Source organism: Passer montanus, unplaced genomic scaffold (genome assembly GCF_014805655.1).
Source record: "Passer montanus isolate IOZ18808 unplaced genomic scaffold, ASM1480565v1 scaffold44, whole genome shotgun sequence".
NCBI lineage: Eukaryota > Metazoa > Chordata > Aves > Passeriformes > Passeridae > Passer > Passer montanus.
The window spans coordinates 5,500,235-5,527,967 of NW_024369262.1; the positions used below are offsets into that span (position 1 = coordinate 5,500,235).

At 49.5% G+C, this 27,733-nt stretch overlaps 3 protein-coding genes across 7 annotated transcripts in view; 2 read left to right on the plus strand and 1 right to left on the minus strand.

The window, feature by feature from the left end:
- ZNHIT3 (zinc finger HIT-type containing 3) overlaps positions 1-3,397 on the plus strand; it is a 3,754-nt gene extending 357 nt beyond the window's left edge. Inside the window, exons 2-5 of the mRNA XM_039720725.1 lie at positions 87-118; positions 510-674; positions 2,791-3,019; positions 3,152-3,397. Coding sequence (XP_039576659.1) covers positions 87-118; positions 510-674; positions 2,791-2,984 — 391 coding nt within the window. The 3' untranslated portion in view covers positions 2,985-3,019; positions 3,152-3,397. The remainder of the gene's footprint in view (positions 1-86; positions 119-509; positions 675-2,790; positions 3,020-3,151) is intronic.
- A 147-nt stretch (positions 3,398-3,544) lies between these two features.
- Positions 3,545-21,095, minus strand: MYO19 (myosin XIX). 3 transcript variants are annotated; one of them, XM_039720719.1, is made up of 25 exons: positions 21,077-21,095; positions 20,275-20,364; positions 18,572-18,716; positions 18,184-18,332; positions 17,838-17,951; positions 16,983-17,115; positions 16,665-16,734; positions 16,193-16,295; positions 15,884-15,980; positions 15,355-15,431; positions 14,914-15,004; positions 13,444-13,615; positions 13,174-13,247; positions 12,959-13,080; positions 11,227-11,340; positions 10,675-10,851; positions 9,683-9,829; positions 9,264-9,371; positions 8,669-8,739; positions 8,281-8,390; positions 6,384-6,547; positions 5,680-5,809; positions 5,156-5,241; positions 4,583-4,870; positions 3,545-4,207 (listed from the first exon to the last, which is right to left on the minus strand). In XM_039720719.1, the coding sequence occupies exons 2-25, from the start codon at positions 20,284-20,286 to the stop codon at positions 4,079-4,081; spliced, it is 2,883 nt and encodes a 960-aa protein (XP_039576653.1). In that variant the 5' UTR covers positions 20,287-20,364; positions 21,077-21,095; the 3' UTR covers positions 3,545-4,078. The 3 variants fall into 3 exon arrangements, with proteins under 3 accessions (XP_039576653.1, XP_039576654.1, XP_039576655.1); XM_039720720.1 differs by lacking the exons at positions 3,545-4,207; positions 4,583-4,870; positions 5,156-5,241; positions 5,680-5,809 and adding an exon at positions 7,827-7,923 and having other exon boundaries at positions 6,418-6,547; XM_039720721.1 differs by lacking the exons at positions 3,545-4,207; positions 4,583-4,870; positions 5,156-5,241; positions 5,680-5,809; positions 6,384-6,547 and adding exons at positions 6,566-6,966; positions 7,827-7,923.
- A 218-nt stretch (positions 21,096-21,313) lies between these two features.
- Positions 21,314-23,857, plus strand: PIGW (phosphatidylinositol glycan anchor biosynthesis class W). 3 transcript variants are annotated; one of them, XM_039720970.1, is made up of 2 exons: positions 21,314-22,143; positions 22,239-23,857. In XM_039720970.1, exon 2 carries the CDS (start codon positions 22,308-22,310, stop codon positions 23,826-23,828), a length of 1,521 nt encoding a protein of 506 aa, XP_039576904.1. In that variant the 5' UTR covers positions 21,314-22,143; positions 22,239-22,307; the 3' UTR covers positions 23,829-23,857. The 3 variants fall into 3 exon arrangements, with proteins under 3 accessions (XP_039576904.1, XP_039576902.1, XP_039576905.1); XM_039720968.1 differs by having other exon boundaries at positions 22,294-23,857; XM_039720971.1 differs by having other exon boundaries at positions 21,314-21,793; positions 22,294-23,857.
- The last annotated feature ends 3,876 nt before the right edge of the window (positions 23,858-27,733 follow it).

Genomic DNA, 27,733 nt, shown 5'->3' on the forward strand with positions numbered 1-27,733 from the left:
GGGCCGGCGCCGCTCAGGGAGCGAGGGGCGGGCGGGGGGCGCGGCCGGCGGCGCCGGGCTCGCTCCTCACGCCGTTCTCCCCGCAGCTGCTCCGTGCCGTGCTGCCGCAGCCACCGCGGTGAGTGCGGGCCGGGGGGGGCGGGTGAGCGGGGCTGAGCGGGGCTAACGCGGCTGTGCCCGCAGAGCGCTGCGCGCCCGCTGCCCGGCGGGAGGAGGAGGAGGAGGAGGAGGAGGAAGCCGGGCAGGGATCGCCCCCGGGCCCCGGCGGCAGCCCCTGCGGGCACCGGGGCCGTGCGCGGAGTGCGGGGCGGCGGGCGCGGCCCGGTACCGCTGTCCGCGCTGTGCAGCCGCTTAGTGAGCGAGGGGCGGGCCGGGGGGAGCGGGGGGCGCGGGCCGGCGCCTCTCCCCGCAGCTGCTCCGTGCCGTGCTGCCGCAGCCACCGCGGTGAGTGCGGGCCGGGGGGGGCGGGTGAGCGGGGCTGAGCGGGGCTAACGCGGCTGTGCCCGCAGAGCGCTGCGCGCCCGCTGCCCGGCGGGAGGAGGAGGAGGAGGAGGAGGAGGAAGCCGGGCAGGGATCGCCCCCGGGCCCCGGCGGCAGCCCCCGCGCTCCGGAGGACATCCCGGGCGAGGAGGAGGAGCAGGACCGCGTCCCGCCGCAGAAACTGCAGCTGCTGGGTAAGGAATCCAAAAATCCTGCGCGGAGGTGGGAAAAGGAATGGGATGGGATCGGGAAACGTGAAGGGAATGGGGTGGGATCGGGAAACGTGAATGGAATGGGATGGGATTGGGAAACGTGAATGGAATGGGATGGGATTGGGAAACATGAATGGAATGGGATGGGATCGGGAAACGTGAATGGGATGGGATGGGATCGGGAAACGTGAATGGGATGGGATGGGATCGGGAAACGTGAAGGGAATGGGATGGGATCGGGAAATGTGAAGGGAATGGGATGGGATTGGGAAACGTGAAAGGAATGGGATGGGATTGGGAAATGTTAAAGGAATGGGGTGGGATCGGGAAACGTGAATGGAATGGGATGGGATCGGGAAATGTGAATGGGATTGGGATGGGATCGGGAAATGTTAAAGGAATGGGATGGGATCGGGAAACGTGAAGGGAATGGGATTGGGATGGGATCGGGAAATATGAAAGGGATGGGATGGGATTGGGTCTGGGAAACATGAATGGGATGGGATTGGGAAATATGAAAGGGATGGGATGGGATTGGGTCTGGGAAACATGAATAGGATGGGATTGGGAAACGTGAATGGGATGGGATTGGGATGGGATTGGGAAATATGAAAGGAATGGGATGGGATTGAGTCTGGGAAAGGTGAAAGGAATGGGATGAGATTGGGAAATGTGAAAGGGATGGGATTGGGATGGGATTGGGAAATATGAAAGGGATGGGATGGGATTGGGTCCGGGAAACATCACACGAATGCTGGGTGTGTTCTGTCCAGAGTTCAGCTGTGTTGATCTCCTCTGAGCACTGTGGTAAATGCAGGTTTTAGCACAATATTAAAGTAGAAGCCATGTGTAAGATACTTTTTGTACCAGCCCAAAGAGTGGCAGAGATAATCCAGAGATTCTTTGCGTTGTCCTCTCTGGATGGAGACAACAAAAACACTGAGATGGCACGAGGAGAATTGTTGTTGTTCCTTGTCAGGAAGGCCCAGACCTTGAGGAGCCCAGAAAATTGATTTACAAGATGGGGGCAGCTGAAATTGAGCAGAAACGCCCCGGTGTGAAAGGAATGTTTGAGATCCCTGAATGAACAACAGGCTGTTGCTTTAAGGGTTAATCCTCTGTTAGCAGGGGCTGCTTTGGGCAGAGTGGGACACCTGTAACTCTTTGCTTGTTATTGTCTTTTATTGTCCAAATAATTCTTATTGTCCAAATAATTTTTACTGTCCAAATTTTTTTTGTCCTAAGTCTTATTTTCCAAATTCCTATAGTCAAAATTCCTACTGTCCAAATTCTTACTGTCCTAATTTTTAGTGTCCAAATTTTTACTGTCCAGATTTTTATTGTCCTAATTCTTATTGCCCAAATTCCTATAGTCAAAATTCTTACTGTCCAAATTCTTATTGTCCACAGTCTTACTGTCCATATTCCTATAGTCCAAATTTTCACTGTCCAATAATTCTTATTGTCCAAATTTTTATTGTCCTAATTCTTATTGCCCAAATTCCTATAGTCCAAATTCTTACTGTCCATATTCCTATAGTCCAAATTTTCACTGTCCAAATTTTTACTGTCCAAATTTTTATTGTCCTAATTCTTATTGTCCTAATTCCTATAGTCTAAATTCTTACTGTCCAAATTCTTACTGTCCAAAATATTACTGTCAAAATTCCAATAGTCAAAATTTATTGTCCAAATTCTTACTGTCCATATTCCTATAGTCAAAATTCTTATTGTCCAAATATCCTACTGTCCATATTCCTATAGTCCAAATATCCTACTGTCCATATTCCTACTGTCCAAATTCCTATTGTCCAAATTCCTACTGTCCAAATTTCTATAGTCAAAATTCCTGTTGTCCAAATATCCTACTGTCCAAAATCTGCCAAATTCCTATTGTCCCAATTTTTATTGTCCTAGTTTCCATCACTATTTAAATTCCCCTTCCCATTTCTCTTTCCACCACTACTGCACTTGTGAACTGCTGACCGAGCTCCCCGGCTGCGCTCCTCCCCGCGGTCTCCGGCCGTTCCGTGGCCCCGGGCGGTTCTGCCGGCCCCGCCCGGCTCTGACTCCGTTTGTTCCCCCCTCCCTGGCGCAGGGGAGTCCGCGGAGCTGCGGGAGCTGCTGCGGAACCCGCACCTGCGGCAGCTGCTGCTGGGGCTGGAGCGCGCGCGGGACAGGAGCGCGCTGCTGCGGCGCCTGATGCGCGAGCCGCTCTTCGCCGAGTTCGCCGACTGCTGCCTGGCCATCGTGGAGCCCCCCGAGGAGAAGGAGAACCTGCTGCCCCACTGAGCTGCTTCCTTTGGCATCGAGGTTTTTGTTGTGTGGGCTTTGCCAGAGCTGCTCTCGGTCACTGTGCCCTCAGTGTCAGTGCTCTGAGCTCAGCTGGCTGCTGGGACTCATTTCTAGATCCTTACCTGCATGGAAATTTGGGATTGGAGTGGGGGGTTGAACTGGACAGCTTTGCCAGAGCTGTGCTGTGTGTCTCGGTCACTGTGCCCTCAGTGTCAGTGCTCTGAGCTCAGCTGGCTGCTGGGACTCATTTCTAGATCCTTACCTGCATGGAAATTTGGGATTGGAGTGGGGGGTTGAACTGGACACTCTGTGGCAGTTCAACAGATTCTTTCTGTTGGCACAGAAATGCTGGCGGCACAGGAAATGTTACTTCACAGTGACAATATTAAATATATTCGCATTTATTTTAATCCACGAGGACCCTGAAATGTTTTTGTTCACTCGAGGTTGTTGGGAAGGGCCAGACACCTTGACAAGGCATTGAGCAGTTTATTTTAAATGACATACACAGAGCAGCTGAACATTTTCAAGGGCCACGAGCAGCCAAGGGAGGGTTCAGAGCACTCCTGGGGAGCCCCTGGGCAGGGTGGTGCTGTCTGGGGAGCTCTGCACACACCTGGCAGCTGTGAGAGCTCACAGATTTGGGTTCTGTAGATAAAAGCAAGAGCCCAGCCTTGCTTTTCCCTGAGACATCTGCCCCTGTGCTGCAGCTGGCTGCTGCTCAGCCCCTGGGGCCACTCGTGGGCAGTCAGGAGGGTTGCAGGAATCAGGAATATTTATTGGCATTATTTGCAGTGCCAGCAGCATTCAGTTCCAGTATTCATTGCTTCAAGCACCTGATCTGTTGGAATTGATTTGTTCCCATAGTGTTGATATTTCCTGTAACGTGGGGGGGAGCAGGAGCTGCCCCCACCCCCAGTAAATTTAATTTATGTTATTGTAATGTGCATTATAAGGGTGTCCCATTCCCTCACGTTGGACGTACAAGGCAGCGCTGTGGAAGCTCTGAGGTAGCAGCAGAGGAGGACTGTGAGTGATTTGGAAGCAGCAGCTTGCAGAGAGCCCTCCTGGAGGCCAAGGCCGGGGCAGAGCTATGTGGGCAGCAGCTCCTGTCTGTCCAGCAGGATCTGGTTGAATCCCGTGATGGGAAACGCCTCCGAGTGGGGGCTGACGTTGGCAAAGTGCAGGGGGGACCTCCTGCAGTGGAACTTGACAGGGCCCTGCAGGGACAGGAGGGGAGAGTTCAGCCAGAGGTGCAGCTGGTTTTGTTACTCACATTTAGCTCTGGGGTGTGTGAACCACGGGGGCACGAGGACAGAGAACTCCAGAGGAGTCCCCACAAATGGTCACTGGAGGAAATGGCAGCACTGTGAACTGGGCTGAGGTCAGCTCAGGCTCTGGAGGTTTCAGTGCTCAGCTCTGGGCCTGGCACAGTTTGCAGCAGCTGTGGCAGCCCCTGCACACAGAATTTGATGCAAACACAAAAATGTTTCCCCCCCAGACCCGAGGGTGGATGGAAGTGCAGTGTCCGAGGGAAGGCAGTGCCAGCCAGTGGGAAATGCCATGCCAGGCTGCAGCCAGGAGGGAGGGGGTACCTGTGGGAGGGCTCTGATGGAGGCGATGCCACAGCCCTGGTGGCCCCTGGGGCTCTCCTGCAGCCCCCCGAGGCAGCCCAGCAGCGCCAGCGCCCGCCGCGGCCCCGTGGCGCTGCCAGGGGCAGCAGCCAGCACCAGCCCCAGGGGCCACAACTGCACTTGTGCCTGCAGAGGCCACGCTGTGCCCACAGGGCAGGGAGCCTTGGCCAGGGCAGCTCCAGGGGCTGGCAGCTCCTCTCCTCCTTCCCCCTCGTCCAGCTCTGCTGCTGCCAGCGCGGCCGCTTTCGCCTGGAAAACACACAGTGACAATATTCTCACATGTCCTGGGCCAGCTCAGGCTGCAAAGCTGAGTCTATAAAGAGGGAGCACAGCACACCCCAATTTCCATGCAGGTAAGGAATGAGTTTGTGCTGCAGGATGAGCCAGAAGCAGCTGTGCAGCACTGGCATTCCTGTTCAGCTGGAGAGGAGTTTTCTGGAGCACTGGCTTTGCAGTTCTCACAGTTGTTACTCTTTCCCAGACCCTGAGAAGCCTCAGGCTCCTCCTCAGTGCTGCCCTGTGCCCCAGACTCACCTTCCACCTCCTCCAGCCCTGCTGGATGACACGGGCAGCCCTGCACAGCCTCTGGAAGCGACTCTTGGCCAGCCAGGCACGAACAGCTGAGGAGTGGATGGGAGAAACCTGAGTGCAGAGAATCTCAGCAGCTCTAGCACACACTGGAGGTGGCACTTAGCCACTCGTGCCACTGTAACCCCCCAGAGGGACTGGAGGTGTCCCTTGCTCTGTTACTTCAGCCCCACCCCACCAGTCACCTGCTTGGATGAGAGTTGCAGAGCGTTTCTCCTTTGCTGTTTTCTTCTCTTTAAATCTCCTCCAGCAGCACTGGATGCAAAATGCCTTCTCATTTAACACCTCTGCTCTCCTGGCTTCCAGGAGCTCCAGCTGCAGTGGGGAACAGGAGCCTGGAGTTAGGGATGGAATTGTGCTCTTCCCTCTTTCACAGCCTCTGGGTGTTTGCCAGGGGACCACAGCCTCATTCCAGTGTCCCATGGCTGCTGGATTAGCCTTGGGAAGTGACTTTCAGCCCTACCAGTCACCTGCTTGGATGAGAGTTGCAGAGCGTTTCTCCTTTGCTGTTTTCTTCTCTTTAAATCTCCTCCAGCAGCACTGGATGCAAAATGCCTTCTCATTTAACACCTCTGCTCTCCTGGCTTCCAGGAGCTCCAGCTGCAGTGGGGAACAGGAGCCTGGAGTTAGGGATGGAATTGTGCTCTTCCCTCTTTCACAGCCTCTGGGTGTTTGCCAGGGGACCACAGCCTCATTCCAGTGTCCCATGGCTGCTGGATTAGCCTTGGGAAGTGACAGCACTCCACTTTTCAGACAACATGGAAATTAAAACAGAAATTATTGGAAAGGAAAGTGGAGCCTCCCACAGTCCCAGCAGCAGCAGCAGGTTCATACCCAGCTCCACTGGAGGGGCTGCTTCTAGGGCTGCATTCTTAGCAGAAGTGCCTTTGACTCCTTCCTCTCTTTCCCAGGGCCTGATGGAGCAGCCACATCTGTCACGTGGAGCTGAGCAAAGCTGCCATCTTTACTGGGATTCTGACACCTTGTCCAACACACAGAGCCATTACACAAAGGGCAGAGCTGGATTCTCATGGGTGCTTGATTGAGTTTAATAATTGGATGGAAACTGCCCAGCTCTGGTCACGCTGGCTTGGCAGGAGCTCTGCCTCTGCCTGTGCCAGAATGGCCCTGAGGCAGGAGCACTCAGAGGCCTCAAACAAGGAACAGCACTCACCAGGGAGTTGGCCAGGAACACTTTGGTTTTGCCACAGTAGACTGAGGGGATTCCTGCTCCATCCCCTGCTGCCAGAGCAGGGCTTTGTCCCCTGACAGCTTCCTGAAGGATCTCCAGCACAGCAGCACGTGGTGCTCTGCCATCACCCATCCCTGGAGTCTCACCTGCCAGTGAAACAGTGAGGAGAAGGCATCACAAATTTGGAAATGGGGGCCAGGGCATTGTCTTTGCACTGAGATTTCTTGGCCATTTAAGAGGGGAAACACCTGCAGCAAGAGGGGATGGCTGGGAGCACTTGATCTGGCTGTGTTAAGGCTAAAATGTGACAGCACAGATTCCACCAGGTGCCAGCAAGCAGGAAACCAGTGTGGGGTGTTTAAACTGGGCTGTGGTTGGGGCTTCTCATCTCTTATCACCTCTGTTCTCCACAGGTAAAATTGTCATTTCAGACTGAACCAGGCTCAGGTGTTCTCCCATTCCAAGCATCCCACATGGAAGCAGGAGAAAGCAGCAGCAATGCCATTAAGAACAGACTGAGCAGCTCAGGCCTAAGAAAATCCCATTAAACACTCAAAACTCAAAGCTGTGGGAGCAAAGAACAAAAGGCAGGGAATTGTAGCCTTAATGTACTGAAAAGTGCAGGAAGGGGAAACAAATTCTACACAATTGTACAGCTGTCACAGGGCACTGGGAGCAGCTATGGGGTCCTGTACTGAGCAGGAATTTATGGCAGCAATTACAGGTTATTAAAGCCATTTCTGGGACACAGTGCACAATTTTATACATTACAAACAGGTCAGCCAGATGAATCTCTTTGGAAATAGAGATAGACTTAATTCAGACCTGGAACAAGAGGTTGTTGCAGGAGTTCCTGCATGCACAGGCTGGATGGGTTTTGCATCATTCCATCCTGGATACTGTTTGTTTTTCTGCTATAAATATTTCTAAGGAGATGAGAGCATTTTAAGGTCCTGAAAACAAATAGAAGCAATTCTTGCTTACAGGAAGACATCTGGTGGCTCTGATGATGTTCATGGGGCTGGGCTGATAAGGGAATCAAAAGCTTATCCCTGTGTTTGGGCAATTGTTTTGCTTTGTTTGCAGCTTATTACCCCCTCAAGATATAAAGGACTAAAAACCCATCACAAAGAGGCTCTGCAGTTAATGGGTTTGTAATTGAGGGGGAAAGATCCACTGTGTAAGTAATTTTCCAGCCTGCACTTCCTTACTTCACCCCATTTCCACAGGGTGAACAGATTTCCACCAATTTTACCCATCTGAACAGGCTGGTCCTGCTTCCCACAGCTGCTGCTGGTTGAACTGACCCACTGGGTGAAAAAGGGGATTCACTGGGGGCACAGAAAGGGGCTGCAATAACCTTCAATATTTAATGTAAGCACCTGATGAGCTCCTCCTTTCAGGAGCTCATAGCAAAGGCATTACCTGTGGGCTGGATTGTGTTTGTTAAAGTCCATCCTCACTCTTGCTTAGAAAAAGAGAAGTTTGCAAAAGGTGGAAGAAGCAGCAGAGTCCAGGTAAGCTGGAAGGTCAGTGATTCAGCAAGGAAACAAGGAGGGGGGAGAAAGAAAAGGAAAATAAAGCAAAAAGTAAGTGGTTTTCAAGTCTACTAAAGAATCAACTGTAAATAAAATTCTATTGGGTGAGGGGAACCCCAGACACATCAGTAACTGATTGTTCCACCCAGGAGGAGCACAGAAAACCAGCAGTGAGGGGTAAGATTTGAAGCGTTAAGCAAATTAGAAACAGAGGTTGCTGATAGGTTACAGAAATATTTTGTGAATGGTGCTGAATACAGTAATTACCTGATCTGTGTGACACCAAATGGGGGCAGTGACAATTGTACTTGATGGCAGAGGGATTACCTGAAGAAACTGACCTTTTTTCTCAGCAGGATGAGAGCTGCTTTTATCCCACACTCTTTTTTTACTGGAGCCCCAGGATTTCCTCAGGAGCTCGTAGCGCTCAGTGAAACTTTGGAAAGGGATCCTGGGAGACAAAATGTGCAGTGAATTCCAGGCAAGAACCATTACTGAAGGGTAAATAACTCATCCTTTGAAGGGGAAAATTCCTGAATGGCTTTGTGGATCCAGGGCAGGATCTGAAATTCAGATTTCCCAGTAACAGTAGCAAAGCCAGGGCAGGAATTGTGCTTGGATATGCTGATGGTGCAAAATATTTGGGTTTCCTGCCTTATAAGCTCTTCTGAATAACTAAATGCCACTAATTGCTATAGAAATGGATTATGCTGAAGAAGCTGGACTTACCTGACTGGGAAACCTGCTGCACTGATGGTGATGGCTTCCACTATTCCACAGGCCTGGAGCTGGCTGAGAACCTGAGGCACAAATTGAGATGGTTTAGGCAAAGCTGGCTCTTGTGGAAGCTGCTCCTTGTGTGCCCTGTCCTGGGCATCCAAAGGCAGCAGGGTGTGAAAAACCAGTGCTGGTATTTCCAGGCTCAGTGCTGGTATTTCCAGGCTCAGCAGATTCCAGGGGTGTTTAAAGCCTGATTGCCCATCGGATGAGGTTCTCTGGTTACAGCTTTAGCATCTGCTGCTCTGCTCCCAAAGCTTCTCAGCTTCCTGGATCCAGGAGCAGCACAGTTTTGTTCTGAAGGTGTTTGTGAGCCCAGGGCTGCTCAGATCCCCTCCACCTGTTTGAGGGGTGGGAGGGCAGCACCCCAAATCACCCCAGCAAGGTGCAGCTGGAAGAGCTGCTGTGCTTAGGAGCTGTTTTGGACAAGCACCTCAGTGACTCTGGAAGAGCTGTTTCAAAATGTGCTGTGGAAAGAGCTCTGCAAGTGACTGAAGGTCCTAAGAAAGCCAGGGCAAAGCCCTGGGAAGGGCTTTGCAAGAGTTACCTCTTCTCTCCTGAAAGTCATGGCCTTGCAGTCAGCGTTGGGCTTGATGCAGCGGATGTAATGGGGGGTGGTCCTGCTCAAAATCTCCATCAGATGTTCCAGGGAGCTCTGCAGGAGCAAACACAGGGATCATCAGGGCTCCTCCTCCTCAGGAATCTCCCATCCACCTCCTGCTCCTGGCAAGGAGGGCTTTAGACTCAGTGTCAGAGCACTTCCACAGGACAGCTTGAGCAGAAAATCCGATCTCCCATCCACCCTGTGAAGCTGCTCATGGCAAGGAGGGCTTTACAGACTCAGTGTCAGAGCACTTCCACAGGACAGCTTGAGCAGAAAATCCATTCTGGATTCATTTCATTAAATTGCTGATGGTAAATCCACAAAGCTTCCAAAATTACAGCAGAAACCTGAAGAGAATGTACCTTGAACTTGGACACCACTGTAACAACAGCTGCTCTGTTCTGGGTTTTGGTGTTATTTTCGTTCTTTTCTGTCACAGGAAATAATTTTTGAAGCAAAGGATCCTTTGAGTTCTGCAAAACGTGCACCAGCTCTGGTGGAACAGCATCCTGCAAACAGACATGACCTGTCAGTATGTGGACCTGGCAGGCACCTGCACTCTGAAAATAACTAAGAATTCCACATACAGAGATAGAAGTGTATTTCTGATGCCAATTTGATGTGAGCACAGCTGCAGTTTCAAATCTGGTGATGTGCATTCATTCACAGTCAGATTTAGGAACAGAAAACAATGTTTGGCTGAACATTCAGCAAATCCAGTCAAATGTACAACTGCTCCCATCACTGCTCTTGTTACACAGCCTCAGGGAGCTCCAGCTCTCAGGAGTGGTTTAATCAAAGAACAGACTGCAGCAGGCATTAGAAATATTCCTCTGAATTAAGAGATGGTTTTATTGCTAAATAAATAATAGCACTTGCCATAAGTGCTGGGGATGTCAGAGCTGAGAAGGGACCCTCCTCTCTGCAGACTATTTCACATTTCAGGTATTCCCTGATGGCCAAAATTTGAGTACTTTGAGCACTTTCAGCAGTCAGGCCCAGCTCTTGTTTCTCATAAATATACCTGAATTTTTTTGGGCACTAAGTGCTGTATTTGTAGTTATAACAATGCCCTGATGCCATTAACAATTCTGCATGCCCCAGGAATGGAAGAAGCCCTGATTTGGTGATGGTTCCCTTCAACCCCAGCTCAAAGCTGTAACAAAGCATCTGCTCACTGGTGGTTCAGAGAATCACACCAAGGACATCACCCAGCTTCACAAGGCCTGAAGGATTTCTTTGCAGCAAGTTATGTCCAGTACCCAGCACTGAATATATTTGTTTGACTTAAATCACTTTAGGCCTGTAAGATACTTTTAAGATTTTTTAAACAGCTCCTTCTGCAAACACCTACCTTATTTTTCTCCACCATTGCTGCCAGCTGATAGCAGACTTTGCCAGCATAATGTGAAATGATAAAGTTGGGCTTCTTACTGAACTTATCTCGACTTAAACACTGATTACTGGACAAGGCTTTCTCAATCCTGGTCTGGAACAGGTCAGTGTTGGAGGCTCTGTTCAGACGACACTCCTGCAAAGGACACACAGCTGCAGCATCTCTTATTTGTCCCAAAGAACTGACTCTAAAAGCTACAACGTTTAACATTCAAATCACAGCAATTTTACCTTTACAGCTGCTTTGAGTATGCAAGGCCTGAAATATTGGGAAGGAAGGGGGGGAAGAAGTCATTGAGGCTTCATATTTGAATCAGAACATCCAGGATCAGAGGGAAAAAGACAACTCAGAACAGGAGGAAGCAGTGGCATGATTTTGTGAAACTGAAGCACTGTAGAAATTTTATAGCTGACAGGTTTTTTATTAATTTACTGTTTGTGTTTTCCTTGGTGGTGTGGGACAAAGGCAGGAACCTGGGCCCAAAAAATGAGGGGTTTATATCACACTTACCTCATTCAGCAAGGAAAAAATGCTGAGAGGATTTCCCTCTATCAGGTCAAGGCAGTTCTGGTTATCCTGGTAGTTTATGAATGACCACTGCAGGCCTTCAGCTGCATATTCTTCCTGCAGGAAGAGGGAAGGGGTTATTCTGCAGCAGAGGGCACCAGAGCTCAGAACTCTGTGCCTTGGGCAGCTGATCCAGGTCCTGTTTGAGGAGTTAATCCCAGCTCAGCTCCAGGTCAACACCAAGCTTGAGGAAAAAAAACAACCCACATGAGGATGTTCTACCCCAGGTGGCTTTTGGGTGTGGATCAGAACCTGCTGGAACAATTTATCTGAGGATTTGGGAACCCCATGGATTTATCAGAGTGAGCTGCAAGGCTGCTTTAGAGAGCAAACAAAGGCCACAGTCACACAAAGCCTGTCCTGGCCGTGCTGAGATTTTCCCTGAAGGACAAGGAACACGCAGAACTCCTTCCCTGGACTGGGACACAGCCCCAGCCCAACCTTTGTGTGCCAGGCTCTACTGACTGAGCCCCATTTAAAGCAAAGCCTGATGTGAAAGGAAGTGCAGGGAGATACTGGTTGGAATAATTGGTACAGTATTTATGCTGAATTACAGGACAAACTGTCAGCAGTGTTTAACAAGCACAAGCTCTGGGCAGTTATTTGAAAAGCCTCCTGCCAAAAGCTTGCTCAGCACAGCCACTAATGGCATTTAAGTGGTTTGGGGGACAGCCAGATCCAGAGGTAAGAGGGCAGGCAGGGAGTGGGAGGGCTGCTATAAACAGAGGTCATGGAGCTGTTTCAAGCAAAGCAATTGTGTGCCTGAACTTGCTTTCCATCTTCCCTGACCATTAACCCCTGGCATGCTGACCAGGGCAGCAGGGAAAGCAGCCTGGCAATAGCAAAGCACAAATGGCAGTCAAAGAAGTACTTAACTCCTGAATAAATTGACAAAACCCTGCTGTGAGGCAGGAGGTGCCAGCACGCTGCTGCCATAAAGAAAATAATTTCCCTGATTCCAGTTAATGGCAAAGAGCATTTTGGTAATGGATCTGCAGTGGGGAGGGGCAGAGCAGCAGCCTGGCAGGGACTCTGCACCTTGCAGGGCACTCAGATGAGAGCTGGAATTAGCAGTGTGTGACCAGTGAGGGGCTGCATGGTGCAAAAAACCCTTCTCTGCTGTGAAAAAACAGCATTTGTGTGCCTCCTCACTCAAGGATAAAAGCTGGAGCTTTATTTAAAACAGGGGTTTGTTTTAAAGGCAGCAGCATGGCTGGGTTCAGGGAGCTGTGGCAGGAGGCCTCCACAGGTCCCACGTGCTCAGGGCTCTGGGGGGCTCTGAATCACACCAAGCTCAGCCCAGAAGCTCCACTCTTTAGGGACTTTATGCTTCATGGCTGTAAGCAGAAACTTCCATGAGAATCTCAATTCAGGCTGCACTTACCCCAAGAATTTACTCTCAAGTGCTCAGCTCTTTGAGGAGAAGCCAGCAGTGTGACAGGCAGAGATCCAGAGGGGCTGGGAACAGATCTCCAGTCCCCAAGGGACAAAGCTGGGTGATTCCCACTGCCCCACACTCCCCTCTTTACCAAGCCACTGCTGCCTCCCACTGCTTCTGTGCCATTACTGACTGAAAGTTCCATCTGACCAGGGGCACAGCAGTGCAATTAAAGTGACAAAAAGATGCTGTTTTAAATCAGATACTGAAGATTTGATCTTCAATTTGGGGCATTACCTGCTGTGCCTTCAGGTAGTGAGCTACAAAGTGCTGCTGCAGTTTCTCATTGGCATAATTAATGCAGAGCTGCTCCAAGTTGTTCTCAGGGAAGGCTTCAAACCCATAAACGTCCAACAAACCTGGAAGCAATGTGGGAGGACAGGGAGCTTTAGTTGAGGAGCAGCTTGGGGGGCTGCTGGCCCCTGAGCTAAACCAAGGTGGGATATCCATACCTATGAAGCTGGTCCACACTGAGGGATCTGTGTAGATGTTTTCATTTATGACCAAAACCAGCCACTCAAACAACCTGCAGACAGCAACAGTGGGATTAGCTGGAAGCTGCTTGCTTGCAATAATCAGAATTGTTTCTTTTACTGCTGTTTCCATCAGTGTCACTTGGAAGGAAGAGGAATTTCTGATGTGCTGCCATGAAACAGCAGCAAGTAAATCCCTCTGGCCTCCCCAATCCCTCCCAAAATCCACCTGGATTAGGCCATCCTTACCTGGCATAGATGATTTTGGCCAGGCAGTCCCTCCTGGTCTCACACTCAGCTCTGGAGCACGGCTTCTTGAACACCTGCTGCTGTTTTCCAGCAGTGATTGTTCGAATCCTTAAAGACTCCAGGAGCTCCTCAGTGGGAATCTGGAGCAGATCCCCCGTGGCCTTCACAAACTCTTGTTCAGGAGAACAAACAGTGCAAGGTTACCTGGTGTGTTCATGCCTCTGAAAACAAGGAAGGTCTAGAGACTGTGTGGGAAAATGCCACTTCCATCAGCTCCACAACTGAAATGTGGATTTTGGATCTTCCTACCCAAACTTGGGATTAAGTTTTGCAAAACCAGACTTTTCATTTGGATACAGAGTGCCCCTAGAATTTTGTGTTCTGTCTTTAAAATGAATACCAGAAAAAGCGGAAGTTTGCCACACTGAAGTTGATTTTCTCTCTAGGTGTGTCTTTGTTACGTTTTCACCTTTTTTGAGCAGGGACCTCAAAATCCAGACAGATAAATCAGTCATGACCAGGAAAAAAAGCAGGGATTTGGGGATAGAAAAGAAGTGCAGAAGAATATTTGCTAACAAAGCATTTAAGATCTTTCTCAGCTGAGCTGCATTCAAAATTATTTGAATATTAAGTAGTTTGAGTTCAGAGCACTCAATGTGAAATTGTAGCAGGACTTTCACTATTCAGGGCAGTTTTAGCTCTGAAGGAAATCCAGATCCTGAAGACAGGCAGAGCAACGTCTGCTTCTGCTGCAATTTAACAGATTTGCTGTCAGGTCTTTTGGTCTTTATCATGAAAACTTCCAAGCTTTCCTGTGAAAAGCCCTGCTCTCCCTCTGGGTCAGATTTCTGCCAGCCCTGTGATGGCAGAGTAAGATTACAAACAAGAGCCACATTCTGCCAATAATCCTCCTGAAATCACTGGGTAATGCTGCAGTTGCCCTGACCTGTCAGGGAAGGATATTATCTCTCAGGGCAGGGGAGCATTAGGTTTTTGTTTGGTCACAAAAACACACCTAAATTTTGTGCTCTTCACAGCCTTGATTGTCTCCTATCAGCAGGAGAGTTATTGCTCAAATTCTTTTCTTTAATAAGGAATTCTTTCTGAATTAAATGAATTTAAATTAAACAAATTTGATTTAGTAATTTATAATGCAATAAATTCAATACTGTTTAAACAAATACATTAATTTTCAAAATTAAGTTATTAATAAAGTAATTAGACTTATTAGTAGTTAAAAGGAATTAATAATGAAAAGTAATAATAGTTAAAGTTACTCAAGTGAAAATTTGGTAGATTTAATAAATTTTAAGGAATGTTAACAATGAAATAAATATAATAAGTAAATCTAAATTAACTCACTAAATAGAGGAAAGAATTCTCTCCATTCTTTCCTTTCTCTAATCCTTTCCCTTGGGCATCTGCACTGAACTACCAAGGCTCTGGAGCATGGCATGGTTGTTGCCTCACCTTTGGTTTTGTCTTCCAGTTCACAAGGCTGAGATTCATCCACTGGGTTGGAGAACTGAACATTCCCGAGGTGCAGAAGGCCTGATAACACCTGGAATGCAATCAGGGAGCTTTTCAGGACAGCTCCCCCCAAGGCAGGCTCCCTGAGCTCTCCTTTAGCCTGGAGCAGGCCACTCCTGCACATTCCTGCACAGGAGGCAGCAAACAGACCCCAAACCTCTGTGTGCTTCCCTAATGCTGCAGCTCCTGCAGGCAAACTGAAATTCAGAGGTGCACACTTTTAGCTCTGACCTAACCTTCAGCTGTGCAGCCTGGTGTGCAGCTGAGGGCCCTGCAGGGAGGAGCAGCAGCTCTGCACAGTGACAGGGATCCATCCCAGCAGCAATCCCACCCTGGGAACACATTCCCAACGTCCTCCTGCTGTCCCTGCTGTGGGCTGACCTTGAAAATGTTGCTCTGCGTGGCACGGCCGATGCCCAGGTGGAACATTGCCCCTCTGGTCACCTCGAAGCAGTCCTCTGAAAAGCCAAACAGGGCTCTTGAAAAAGCCAAGCACACAAAGAGGGGAAAGCAGAACATCTCAGCACATCCCATCCAGCTGGAATGGTCAGTGGGGAGCAGGGAAGCTGTTTGGGTAAATCCCACACTCAAACTGCAGAACCAGCCCACTGTTTTTTCTGTCAGGTGAGGCACAAGCAAAGACAAGACAGTTTCTAAACAAAGCCACAGAGATGCAAATTTGCCAGGCCAGAACCAGCTGGTTTAAGCCAGGTGACTGATTTTAAGCTTTAAGACTTAATAGTGCCAAGTGAAACTTAGAAAGAATCCCATTAATGCAGGTGGCTTTGCAAAACATCTGCTGTTGGCTGCCCAGGGGATTGATTGAACAGGATGTCTTTTGCCTGCCTCCCTTTAAAGTTCCAGCCATTATTAATGGATTGATTCATTAATTAGTGAAGGTAATCTTTACCCTCTAAGTTTCTTTCAGAATTTGGCAGCCAGCGGTACTCAGCCCCTTCTGGAAGGTTCCACTCCAGCCTCTCCTCTGCAGTAGCACCTTTTGTGATCTGGAGACAGAAAACAAGGTAAAAATTGAATTCTGCCTTTGGAGTTTACAGCTCCCAGACAGTGAAGAATAACATACTGGGAGGATGATTTAATTTGGAAGCCTGGCAGACAGGGAAACTGGTAACTATTAAAAGTTGCAACTGTGCTAAATCTGGTGATTCCATCCCTGCTGTGTGTCAGAAATACTCAGCAAAATTAACTGTAGGCAAACCTGATAAAAAATATGGAAGTTTCTTTCATTGGGAGCCTGATAGGCAACTCTTGTTTTCTCTAGAAGGAAAGTCTGGATGGAAGCACCAGTCAGATGATGGAATCTGGAAAGGGAAAAAGAGCAAAGATTTCAACAAAACCTCTTCACAGAATCCAAGAGGGCTTGTGTTGTTCTGAGACCAACTGACTGTAAATGCTTTACAGTTCACCTTCAGTTTTTTCATATTTTATTCAGAGTTCTTAACTACATCTCTATTTTCCATTGCTCTCTCTTAGAGATCAGGTAAGAGTTTGTAGGAAAAGAAAAAAAATGAAAGGAAAATAATAACAGTTTAAGCTGCCAGCAAACTAAAATACACTCTAAAAGACATAAAATATTCTATAGCAGATTTCAGAAATAAACTTTAAAGGAACAAATGATAAAGATTTAAAGGACCAAGACAACAGGTGAGGTTTTATCCAGTAATTCTCACCTGTCTAGCTGGAGCTGGATGTATTTCCCAAACCTGCTGCTGTTGTTGTTCCGCAGGGTGCAGGCGTTCCCTGTGACAGACACAGACAATCAGAGTGGTCCCACTCTGCCATGCAGCACAGGAATACAGGTGTTTATATCATGGGTGTGATATTTATATAATACACACAGGTATTTAGGGTGCTCTGTAAACAGCTCCAGTATTTGAAGAGTTTGTTTGTAAGGAGAGGAGCAAGAGATAGCTTAGACTCATGTGGGAACAAAGGAAATTCCCACAGTGCCCATTGCTTCACTTTGCTGCTAAAAAAGCCACATTTACCAAATGCCTCCATGACAGGGTTGGAATCCAGCACTCTCTTCTCTATCCTTTCCACAGTTTCGTTGCCTTTTGGGGAGATAACTGAGGCAGCAACAGAGGCATAGAACTTCATAAGGCAGCGAGAGGTCCAGGTCTGCAAGGGAGAGATGTGACAGTAGCTCTTTGTCTTTAACATGCCATCAGTTCTGGCAGTGGAGCAGTGCTGCCTCCTGGAAACACGTGTGCAGGTGGAGGGGAGGCTAAGGAGAGGAACTGTGTCAGGCTCAGAGCTCTGGTTCAGTGCACTCTCTGTGCCACAGACACATTTCAGTGCTGCTGCAGTGGGAGTGCTCCACCGAGGTGTCACCATCTGGAAGCTCAGCCAGAATGAACAGCTACTGCCTTGGGATGGAATGAATGTGAATGGATTTTGAGTCATTAACATTCAGCAAAGCAGCTTTAAAATACCCTCAGCATTGTCCCAGCAGGGATGGACCATCACAGGAGGGCCAGGGCAGGAGCTGAATCCACTGCTCTGAGTCTTTACAGAGGGTTTGCTGAGACTCACAGAGCTCCCTGACAGACCTGGCTGAGGCATGAACTCAGGTGCAATTCCTGCTGAATGATTCAAACCCAGCCCTCCAGAAATGACAGATGTCACCTGAAGAGCTGCTATATTAAGCAGAGTGTGTTTAACTGCAGCAATCACTTAATGCTTCACACACATTTCAAGAGAGTCGTGCTGGGCAGATTGGCTACGTGCTGTGCCAGAGGGGTTTTAATTCATCTTTGCTCATTCACTGCACTACTCTGCACTACAAATCACTGGCAGAGCTCAAAACTTGAGAGCAATGTCACAGAAAAACATTTCCTTACCTTCCCAGCACCACTTTCTCCACTCACAATGATGGACTGGTTCACAGGGTCCATCTGCTTTTGGACATTCCTGTAGGTTTGCTCAGCCACTGCAAAGATGTGAGGCTTTAAATCCTGGCAGTGAAAGAGAATATTCACATTTAAGAGTACAATAACCACACAGTTCAACAGCAATGGATAGCAAGGGTCATGCCAAATTCACCTGAAAACAGCACTGCTCTTCTAACAGAACTAATATTTCACAAGAAATGGGGTTTTTCCTGTGGGAGTATTTTCTCAGATAAATTTGGAGCAGTTTGACACCTGGCCTCTGCAGAAGGTCAGTGATCTCACACACAAGGGTTACCTGAGGACAAAGTGCAACGTGGTACTCCCTCATGAGCTCAGGTGAGTAGAGGCAGGAGAAAGGCTGGAAAGGATTTAAAGCCACCAGGCTGCAGCCAGCATTTGTATAGAACAGGTTGACTCTGTATCTTGCTTGAAGACATTTCAGAACTGAAAAGCAACACCTTCTGTCAGCATCTTTTGCAAAGTGTGTTTGACCTGTGCTGTGCCTGTTGGTAACAAGAGTCTCAGGTGTGTTACCTACCAGGTTTAATAGAGAATGAGGTGATCAAGAGAGTGTAATATACAGAACTCCTGTGCTGATGGTGTTAATGCAGGGAGAGCAGCAGCTGCCACGTGTCAGTGGCCAGCAGGGAAAGGGATCCCTCAGACACTCCCTGGCTGCTCACCTGTCCTGGTTGTCACTGGGTTCACCTTGGTGAGGTCATCAAAAAGATGCAGTTTCTCTTCATCACCGAGGAAGGCTCTAACTTCTTCTTCAAATGATTCACTGAGGTCATTCTGGATGAGAGAATCTTCCCTTTGGCCATTTTCCTGGAGGGGACATCACATCAGCACCAGTGAGAGGTGAAGAGCTGGACTTTCACCTCATCCCCTGCTCCAGCTCTTCTGCTGCTTCCATGTCACCAAATTTCAGTCTCAGCAGGAGCCAGACCTGAGAGAGAGCTGCTCCTCCTCCTGCTCTGATGTTAGAAAAGGGTTCTGGCTGTGAGCAAAGGCACTCAGAGAACGTGGCCTTGGGCTCACACTGCAGCTCTGCACACACACACACACACACACCCCCACACCATGTTCCTGCAACTGGCTCACTTCTAAGCCTTGCATGTGATGCACTCAATCCAAGCAGTGCCCTGGGCTCAGGGAGGCAGGAAGGGCTGGCTGCAGGTGCAGCTGGAAACCCCTGCAAGCCAAAACAAATGCAGCTTTCCTAGCAGAGACTCTCATTTTCAGGGTGAAAGCTGCAGAGTGCACACATCACAGGAGTGGTGCTGGGGGAAGAGCTGCCCTGCCTTAGCTGGAGTTTTGTCCCCTTGGAATCACCTAAAATATTCAAATCTCAGCCTCTGGGCTCCCATGTCCTTCACAACATTATTTGGAAGGACACACTTGTTGTATGTAATGGGAAACCAGCCAGAAGAGAGATTCCAGGACCTGTTTGCCATTTCTGGGGAAAGGAGAGGCTAGAAGAGCAAATGAAGAATGGAAAAGATGCCAGTCCTGATTTCTGCACTCTGTACACTCCTCTTGTTATCTCCTCTTTGACAAAAAGGTCTCCAAACTATCCCTGCTCACCTGTACCACAAGCTAACCCATGGACAGCATCACCTTTTTTGTACAGAAAATGCTAAATTTAGTCAGCAGCATTCTCACAATGTGAGCTGAGCTCATTAATATATGGGAAATGCACTCCAAACCCCACTTAGCACGTTCCTAAAAAAAAAAAAAAAAGCTACTCATTTAGGCGAATTTTTATCTTTTGCAGACAGCATAAATACTTCATTTCCAGTGATACAGAATTTTACACAGCAAGGGGAAATAAAAAGCTTAGCAACGCAGTAAAGCCCTGCCATCCAAGTGATTTGTGTTATTCTCCTCTGAATGAGCTTTAAGCAGCTTGCTGCTGTCAGAGAACAGACACCACAATCAGGAAACACTGCATGGACTGAGGAGCTCCTGCCCATTCCCCTTTCTCCCCGTGCTCCTGTGTCACAGCAGGCAAGTTAAACCCACTGTGAGACTGCAAGGCCTGAGGAAGGGCTTGGTTCTGCTGCCCTGCTCAGCCAAAAGTAAAAGAATATTTGACAGTAAATCCCAACTCTCGTGTCCATTCACCTTCCTGAGCAAACACCCTTAGGATGTGCTTGCTGCCTGCATGAGCACCTGCCCTGTCAGAGCCCAGGGCACAACAAAAATCACTGCCTGGTGTCTCTAATACAGCCCAAACCCACAGCAAACAGGGCCAGTCAATTCATGAAGCAGGGGTGAATATTCATTAGAAGTTACCTAATCTTGGCTGTGTGGAAATAAGCCAAGAATTCTCTCCTGGCAGTAACATTTAATTAGCACACACAATTCCTGCTTTTCTTTTTACCTGCTTTGGCATCTTGTCCAGGCCTGTGGACTGGAACACTGAAGAGAGCCCTTACTTTAGGGTACTTCATTCAAATCACACTGGAGAGTGCTTAAATAAAGAAAATAGAAAGGAATTTAGATAAAAATAACTCTGGGCGTTCTCCAGAGGGTTCCACAAGCAAATCCCAAAGACTTCAGACAGAATTACTGATCCCGGGGGCCCAAGTGACATGGGAGATGGAAATCCTACCCAGAGTGATGGTCATGTGCTGCTGCCCCTGAAAATAAAGCTGTTTTGGAGGGAATTGTGTATCTTCCCTTCCATCAGGAATAAAATGCTTTGCTTCTCTTTAATAAATCAAGTTTTATTGGCAAGAAACTGCAACTACTTGTTCAATTCCTCCTGTTTGGAGAAACTGGGCAGATCTGAGGGTCTGACAGTGCCAGAGGAGCTTTGGGAAGGGGAGTGACGGGGAGAAGTTTGTGTTGTCCCCTTCCTGTTTCCTCTGAAAATCTCCGGGAGCCAGCCCAAGGTGAGTCAGGCCCTTTGAATTTCTGTGATAAACGCTGAGTTTCCAGTCACACCGCCAGGAAGAATTCTGTCCTTCCTGCAGCTGAAGCTGCCTTTACTTCCACTCCTTTTCTATTCTAATTCCATTCTATTCCATTCTAATTCTAGTCTAATTTTGTTCTATTATACCCTAACTGTTTTAATTCCATTCTATTCTAATTCCATTCCCATTCAGCTCCTCTTCTTATTCCATTCCCCTTCCTCTTCCACTGTTATTCCCATCCCATCCCGAATTTCCTCCCTCACGCACGAAAACACCACTGGGGAGTCAGTTCGGAGTGCCGGGCGCGCTCCCATCCCCAAAGCCCTGCCCGATCCATCCCGGCGGAGCCTTTTGTGCGGGCAGATCCCGGGGCACACGGGGACCCAAAGGACACCGGGGACACGCGGGGGACACACCGGGGACACGCCGGGGACACGGGCGGGCCCCGAGGGCGGCGGGCGCGGGGTGCCCTCAGGGCCGCGCGGGCCGGGGCTGAGGGGGGCGGGGCTCGGGCGCTGCGGAAGCGGCGAAAGTGCGGGCGGAGAACGCGGGACTGCTTTACCGGGTCCGGCTTCACCCGGGCCCGGCTTCACCCGGACACGCTTCACCCTGGCCCGGCTTTACTGGGAACGGCTTCATCGGGACCGGCTTTACCGGGCCCGGCTTCACCCCGACCGGCTTTACCGGGAACGGCTTCATCCGGACCCGCCTCGCTCCGGCCCGGCTTTACCGGGACCGGCCTCACCCCAGCCTCGCTTCACCCAGGCCCGGCTTCATCCGGACCGCCTTCACCGGGACCCGCTTCACCGGGTCCGGCTTCATCCGGCCTCGCTTTACCGGACCCGGCTTCACCCCGGCCTCACTTCACCCCGGCCCCGTTTTGCCCCGGCTTTACCCCGGCCCCGCTTCACCCCGTCCCGCCCTCACGGCCCGGCCGGGCCCCGCCGCTCGGGCCCCGCAGCGCCATCCGTGCCCCCGCTCCCGGTAAGCTCCCTCTCCTGAGCACAACCCCTGATTAATTCACGCTTTTCCCATCCCGCGGGGTTCTGCTGCTGTAAAAAGGCACCCCGGGGGATGCGGCTGCTGGTTGTACTCACCAGGCAGCACAATGTTCTGCAGGATTATGTTTTTACGTATCTGTGCCATTTGGACCATAGAGGATGTGGCAAAGTATGTTCTGCAGAGCAGTAAGATTATTCACGATGTGAATATTCAGTGGAGTATTTGATGTTTTAGACATCTCCCTTCAAAACGTACAAAGCGTCTTGTTGGAATGCAGCAGGATGTAAAATGCTGGAGCTTCCTCAAGCCTGTGCCTGTCCTTGGCTTCCCAGGTCAGCTCCAGTGCTGCTCTGTGTTCTTTGAATTGAAAAGCAACTCAGTAACTTCTGAAATCAGCATTGTTTTAATGAACTGATTCATTTTTAAGGAGTTCTGAGACCCGTTTTACAAAGCTACCTCAAGTACACGTATTGTGTTTTCAGAGGAGGAAAGAAGAATGTCCCAAAAACAGCTGAAAGAAGCCTTTATCAGCAACCTGAACGGAACGAGTTTGCTGGAAATTACCGCAGGCTTGTCCCTGCCTCCGCTGTGCCTGCTCTGCAGAGGGCTCCTCCTGATCCTGTACTACCTGCACCACGGAAAACCCGTAAGCTCAAGGACATACAGCCTGCTGCTGGACTTCTTGGTGCTGGTGTCTCCTCTCCTGTTCTCCTGCACCATCTTGTCTCCAATCCTCTTTTTCATACCAGCTATCCTTGCTGCCTTCTGTGCCGGAATATTTTCCAAAATATACAGCCAGACAAGACGGGAGGCCAGAGCGCCCTTTGGGCAAATTGTAAAAGAATTCCAGAAGGCCTGCTTGGACCCCGAGTGCATTCCAGCAATAACTGTGTTCCGTGTTTATGTCAACGTGCTGACATCCATCAGCATTCTGGCCGTGGATTTCCCGCAGTATCCCCGGCGATTCGCCAAGGCCGAGACCTACGGCACCGGAGCCATGGATTTCGGGGTGGGAGCCTTCATCTTTGGAAATGCTCTCGTTTGCCCTGAGGTTCGGCAGAAGGCTCACGGGACACAGCCCAGGTTCTCCAGCCTGGCCAGGCAGGTGTTTTCCGTGTGGCCGCTGGTTTCCCTCGGCGCTGGGCGGCTGCTGAGCGTCAAATCCATCGAGTACCACGAGCACACCTCGGAGTACGGCGTGCACTGGAACTTCTTCTTCACCTTGGCGCTGGTGAGGCTCGCAGCCTCTCTGCTTTTAGCCGTATTCCCCAAGCACAAGGCTTGGCTCGTGGCTCTGGCTGTGGCTGTGCCTTACCAGCTCCTCCTCAGCACTACCTCTCTGAAGGCGTTCATCCTGCACGGCAGCGACGGCCGGGGCTCCCGGCTCGGCTTCCTCGATGCCAACCGGGAAGGGCTGTTCTCCCTCTTTGGCTACCTGGCCATCTACCTGGCGAGCGTGCAGGTGGGGCTGTGGCTGCTGCAGCGCAGGAGCTCGGTGAGGGGCTGGCTGGAAGCCCTCGGGGGGCTGGCCCTGGCCGTCGTGGTGCTCTCGGTGTTGCTGCAGCTGTGCCAGGCGTGCACGGAGCCCGTGTCCCGCCGCGTGGCCAACCTGCCCTTCTGCACCTGGGTGCTCGCCCACTGCCTGCTGCTGCTGGGCTTCTTTGTGCTCGCTGACCTCGCCCTGCTGTTCACAAAGCTGCTGGTCAAGGGGTCCAGCGTGCCCTGCTGCTGGAAGGTTGTGCAGCCCCCTGATTCCGGGAAAAAGCACGGAATGGAGGCCGAGCCAGTGGGGAGGCAAGACAAGCTGTCACAGCTGTGCCTGATTAGTGCTATTAACAAAAATCAATTACTGTTCTTCTTGCTAGCGAATGTTATGACTGGTGCTGTGAACATCCTGATAGACACAATCCACAGCAGGGCTGCCTTTGCGTTATGCGTACTGCACTTGTACATGTTTTTAAACTGTTTAATTATGTATGTATTGCATGCCAGAAATATAGTATTAAAGTTTTGGTGATTCCACTTTGGCTGAGTGGACTAGCTGGACTTTGTTTGCTGTAGTTGAATGATGGTATTTAATGGAAAAATCAGTATTTTTCCTGGATGTGTTGCAATAATTTATAATTTAGCAGAGCTTTTTATGATTTAGTGTTGATTACTCTTTAATGGTTCATTTTACCAAACTATGCAGTTGATGATCTTACCTGTTGGGAGTTGTTGCACATTATCTGAAAACTTAGGTTTGGAGATTGCTGAATATTCCTGCTGCTCCTGAGAGTAAATTGTATTTACAGTTAGTGAACTGTTCTCATACCCAAGGAATTAGATAACAAGGCAAAGCAGAAACCAGATGAAAAGATGAGGAGTAATTATATGGAGAGAGGGGCCTAGCTGTGTCAAGATTTACCTAGTTAAGGCCCTTGCATAAATAATAGATAAGAATAATTCTTTATATAAAATGTATTGAATAAGTGGATACTTGAAAATGTTTTGGCCCCAGTCCTGCAGAGACTTATGCATATGCTTGACTTTGATGGTAGTAATTGTGGAATGTTAATCATACACTGAAACCTAAATTAGCCTTTGAATTAAAGCTAAATTTTACTTCCATCCCCACTGATGAATATAAATGAAGACCTGAGATAAAGTGTGATGCTCTGAAGGATAAACTCAACTGCAGATGAATTCATAAAGCAGTTGGAGGTTGTGGTGCAGATAAAAAGAGCAACACTTCATAAGAAAATACAAAGATACCAAACAAATTCAGCTCCAACCTGCAGACCAGCACACTGAATACTGTATTTTGCCAGCTGTCTCCAAGGGGGGACATTTGGTATCAATTTTTATTAGCAAGCAAACAGGGTGCAGATGAAAAGAAATGTAGTGCACTGGGTTGGGGTTCTGGCAATGGCTTGAGAAGGGAACTGCTCAGTTTCTCAATCTTCCTTGCAAGACCAGAGCAGAACACCCTCTGTGCTCCCTTTCCTGACTGTGACTGTTCTTCCTGACCTCATAAAGTCGTTGGGAAGAGAAATACACTTTAAGACTGCGAGGAATTCAATAATGGGATATAAATACTTTAGGAGTAGAATACCAATGGTAGTTGATGATAGATGTCCAATGTCAGTGGAGTTACAGCAGTACACATGGGCCATATTTCATATTTCTCCTTGTCTATCACAAGTGATGAATCATCAAACCTTTGGAGAGTAAGCCTTTAAATCAGATTCCTTAAGACAGACATGCTGTGGAAGAGTCATACATTTATTAAGTTCTCCAAGCCCCTGGCCAGCAAAAAGGTAAAATCTGAGGATTACAGGCTGTGGCCACGCTGAGTTCATGCTTGTTTGATTCCAACTTAAAGCCATGTAGTCTTGAGGATTAAAGCAAACCAGCCTGTATTATCCTGGGGACAGATGTAAGAACTGGCAACAACCTCTTAGAAACAGTTGTCAGTTTACAGCAGAGTTTTCTGGTAACTGGTGGATGTGTTTACTTTAAAAGACTTCCTAGACTTGCCTAGGGAAGAAAGGTCTCCCTCGTGAACCAACCGGCACTACTCATTTATGCAAAATCACTCATGGATATTTATTTTTGAAATATTTAAAGCCCAGGACCTGCAGCGAGTTGTGCCTGTGAGCACAAGCCTGTCGGTGTGATTCAGAAGGAGCTGGGTGTGACAGGCAGAGCTGTGTCTGGGCAAGCACAGGGCACCCAGGTGCCAACTGCACTGGCTGAAGCTGGGAGGATGTGGGAGGGCTGGTGGTGCCAGTTCCAGGGCTGCAGCTGTGCTTGCCACGAGAGCAGCCAGCCCAGGGGATCACCTGAGTGACAACAGCCCTCTCAGCAAGGCCAGCTTCTCATCCTGAGACTTCTCCTGCTTCTGAAGGCCTGAGGAGTGAGTGAGAGGTTGTAGCCAGGTGGATTTGGGCTCTGCTCCCAGCAGCAAGTGACACAAAGAGAGGACATGGCCTCAAGCTGCACCAGGGGAGGTGCAGCTTGGACATCAGGAGGGATTTCTCCATGGGAAGTGTGGTCAGGCACTGGAAGGTGTCCAAGGAATGACTGGATGTGGCACTCAGTGCTCTGGGCTGGTTCACAAAGTGTGGATCAGTCACAGGTTTGGTTGGTGGTCTCAGAGGTCTCTTCCAGCCTAAATGATTCTGGGATTCTGTGGGCTGTTCACCAGTGAACATGAGAGACAATTCTCATTGCCTGTTGTCCATAACAAACGCAGAGAGCTCTGCCCTGAATGCTGAGTGTTCAGCCCGTGAACACAAGATAATTGCCCAGGCCTCTGAAAGAACCCAGAGATGCAGGTGAGCATCCTTTGATCACAGGAGGAGCAAACAGCTCTGGGTTTGAAAAGATGTGGAAAGTGAACACCAGGACACTGCTGCTCTCCACACACCTCCAAGCTGAAGGAACAGAACTCTGCATTTCACTTCACTCTGGGCTCTGTTTAGACAAAGAACCCTTTGTACAGATTAAAGGTGGATTTTTAAAAATCAGAAACTTTTATTTAGTTGTTACAGAATGAGTAAAAATTTAAGATATTTCAAGTAGGGAGACATGATGGTTCAACCATCATGTGTCACCTACTTCAGCAATAGTAAAGCAGAGGAAAACAGAAATTGTTTTGCCTTTGCTGCCATAATTCCACCAAATGACCTTTCTGCAGGGCTGCAGGGTAGGAAAATGCTGGGGTATGGTGAGAGAGTAGAGCTGATTACATTTCTCCTTAACTTTTTATTAAACATCACTAACTCCTTAACACACCTCATTGTTTTTAAGGATCAGCTCCAGCTGCAGTGGTGTCTCTTTTGAAGTCAGAAGTTCCCCCCAAGATTGCAGGCAGTATCCTATTTCAAAGCCACGCTGTCCCAGAGAACAGGTATTTCTTCCAGGCAAAGAGGGCCATGCAAATGAGCACAGGAAGGGGCTGGCTGCCTTTCCACCGCCTTGGAGATAACAAAACAAGCCACGTGTTCCAGAGACTTCAAAAAATTAAAAATCAATGGATAAAAATAACGTAATGGTGCTTTTTGTATCAATGTGCGCTCCAAGAATACAGAACCTGGGACAATGCTGCTGTTGTGGGAGGGAGGAGTGACACAGGCAAGCACATCCCTGCAAAGACCTAAATTCATCATGGTTCAGAGTGCTGTGGTGTGAGAAACTCTCCCTCGAAACAAACCCCAGCTTTCTGCTGCACAAAACCATGATCACCCCGGCTGCTGTTCCCGTTACAGCCGCTGCACAAGGAGCTCGAGTAAATTAACTCCTCCACTAAACACCGTTTTCATGCAGACACAAGAAAGAATCCTGCTCCTTTATTACCTCCCCTGCGTTTTCTTGTGAGGGCTTCAGCGCCTGTACCCATACACAACAAGAATGAACAGGTCAGCTGTATATTATTCAGTAGTTCAAGAAAGACTCTGGCTTCGTTGTGTTTTTTAATTTTTTTTTTTTTTGGGGCTGTTTAATGTAGGCAGCCACAGGATTGCGGGCTGGCTGCAGCGGGGCGCTGCAGGCGCCAAGCAGAGCTGTTAAATCCTGCCCGGCCTGGCCCGGCACCAGCGCTGGGGGCTCAGCTGCGTTTGATGCCGGGCAGCGTCTGAGGCGGAGAATTTAGCGAGCCCCAAGGACACCGAGCCCAGGACACCCCAAAACCTCCTCCTCCTCCTCCTCCCCGTGCCTCAGAGCGTCGAGCTCAGCGCCTTTTTATCAGCCCGCGCTCCCGGCGGGGCCGTTCGCACCCGCGCTAACGCCCGGCCCGGCGCCGCTCGTTGTAACCCCCAACGCCCCGGGGCCGCCACCCGCTCCCGGCCCAACCGCCGGCCCGGGGGCCGTTCCTGGCACCGCCGGGGGCCGTTCCCGACCGCCGCGGGCACAGCCCCGCGTCCCTGCCGGCCGCCCGGA

Bases quoted from the DNA above. Each gene is read 5' to 3' on its own strand.
- MYO19 (XM_039720719.1), bottom strand. The intron at 18,333-18,571 runs GTGAGCAGCCAG...GTTGCTTTTCAG, and splicing joins CCCAGTGACAACCAGGACAG to TTCTGAAATGTCTTCAAGCA. The intron at 15,432-15,883 runs GTAAAGATTACC...TTGGCTTTTCAG, and splicing joins TTCTGAAAGAAACTTAGAGG to AGGACTGCTTCGAGGTGACC.
- PIGW (XM_039720968.1), top strand. From the start codon at position 22,083: ATGCAGCAGGATGTAAAATGCTGGAGCTTCCTCAAGCCTGTGCCTGTC. The intron at 22,144-22,293 runs GTCAGCTCCAGT...TTGTGTTTTCAG, and splicing joins GCCTGTCCTTGGCTTCCCAG to AGGAGGAAAGAAGAATGTCC.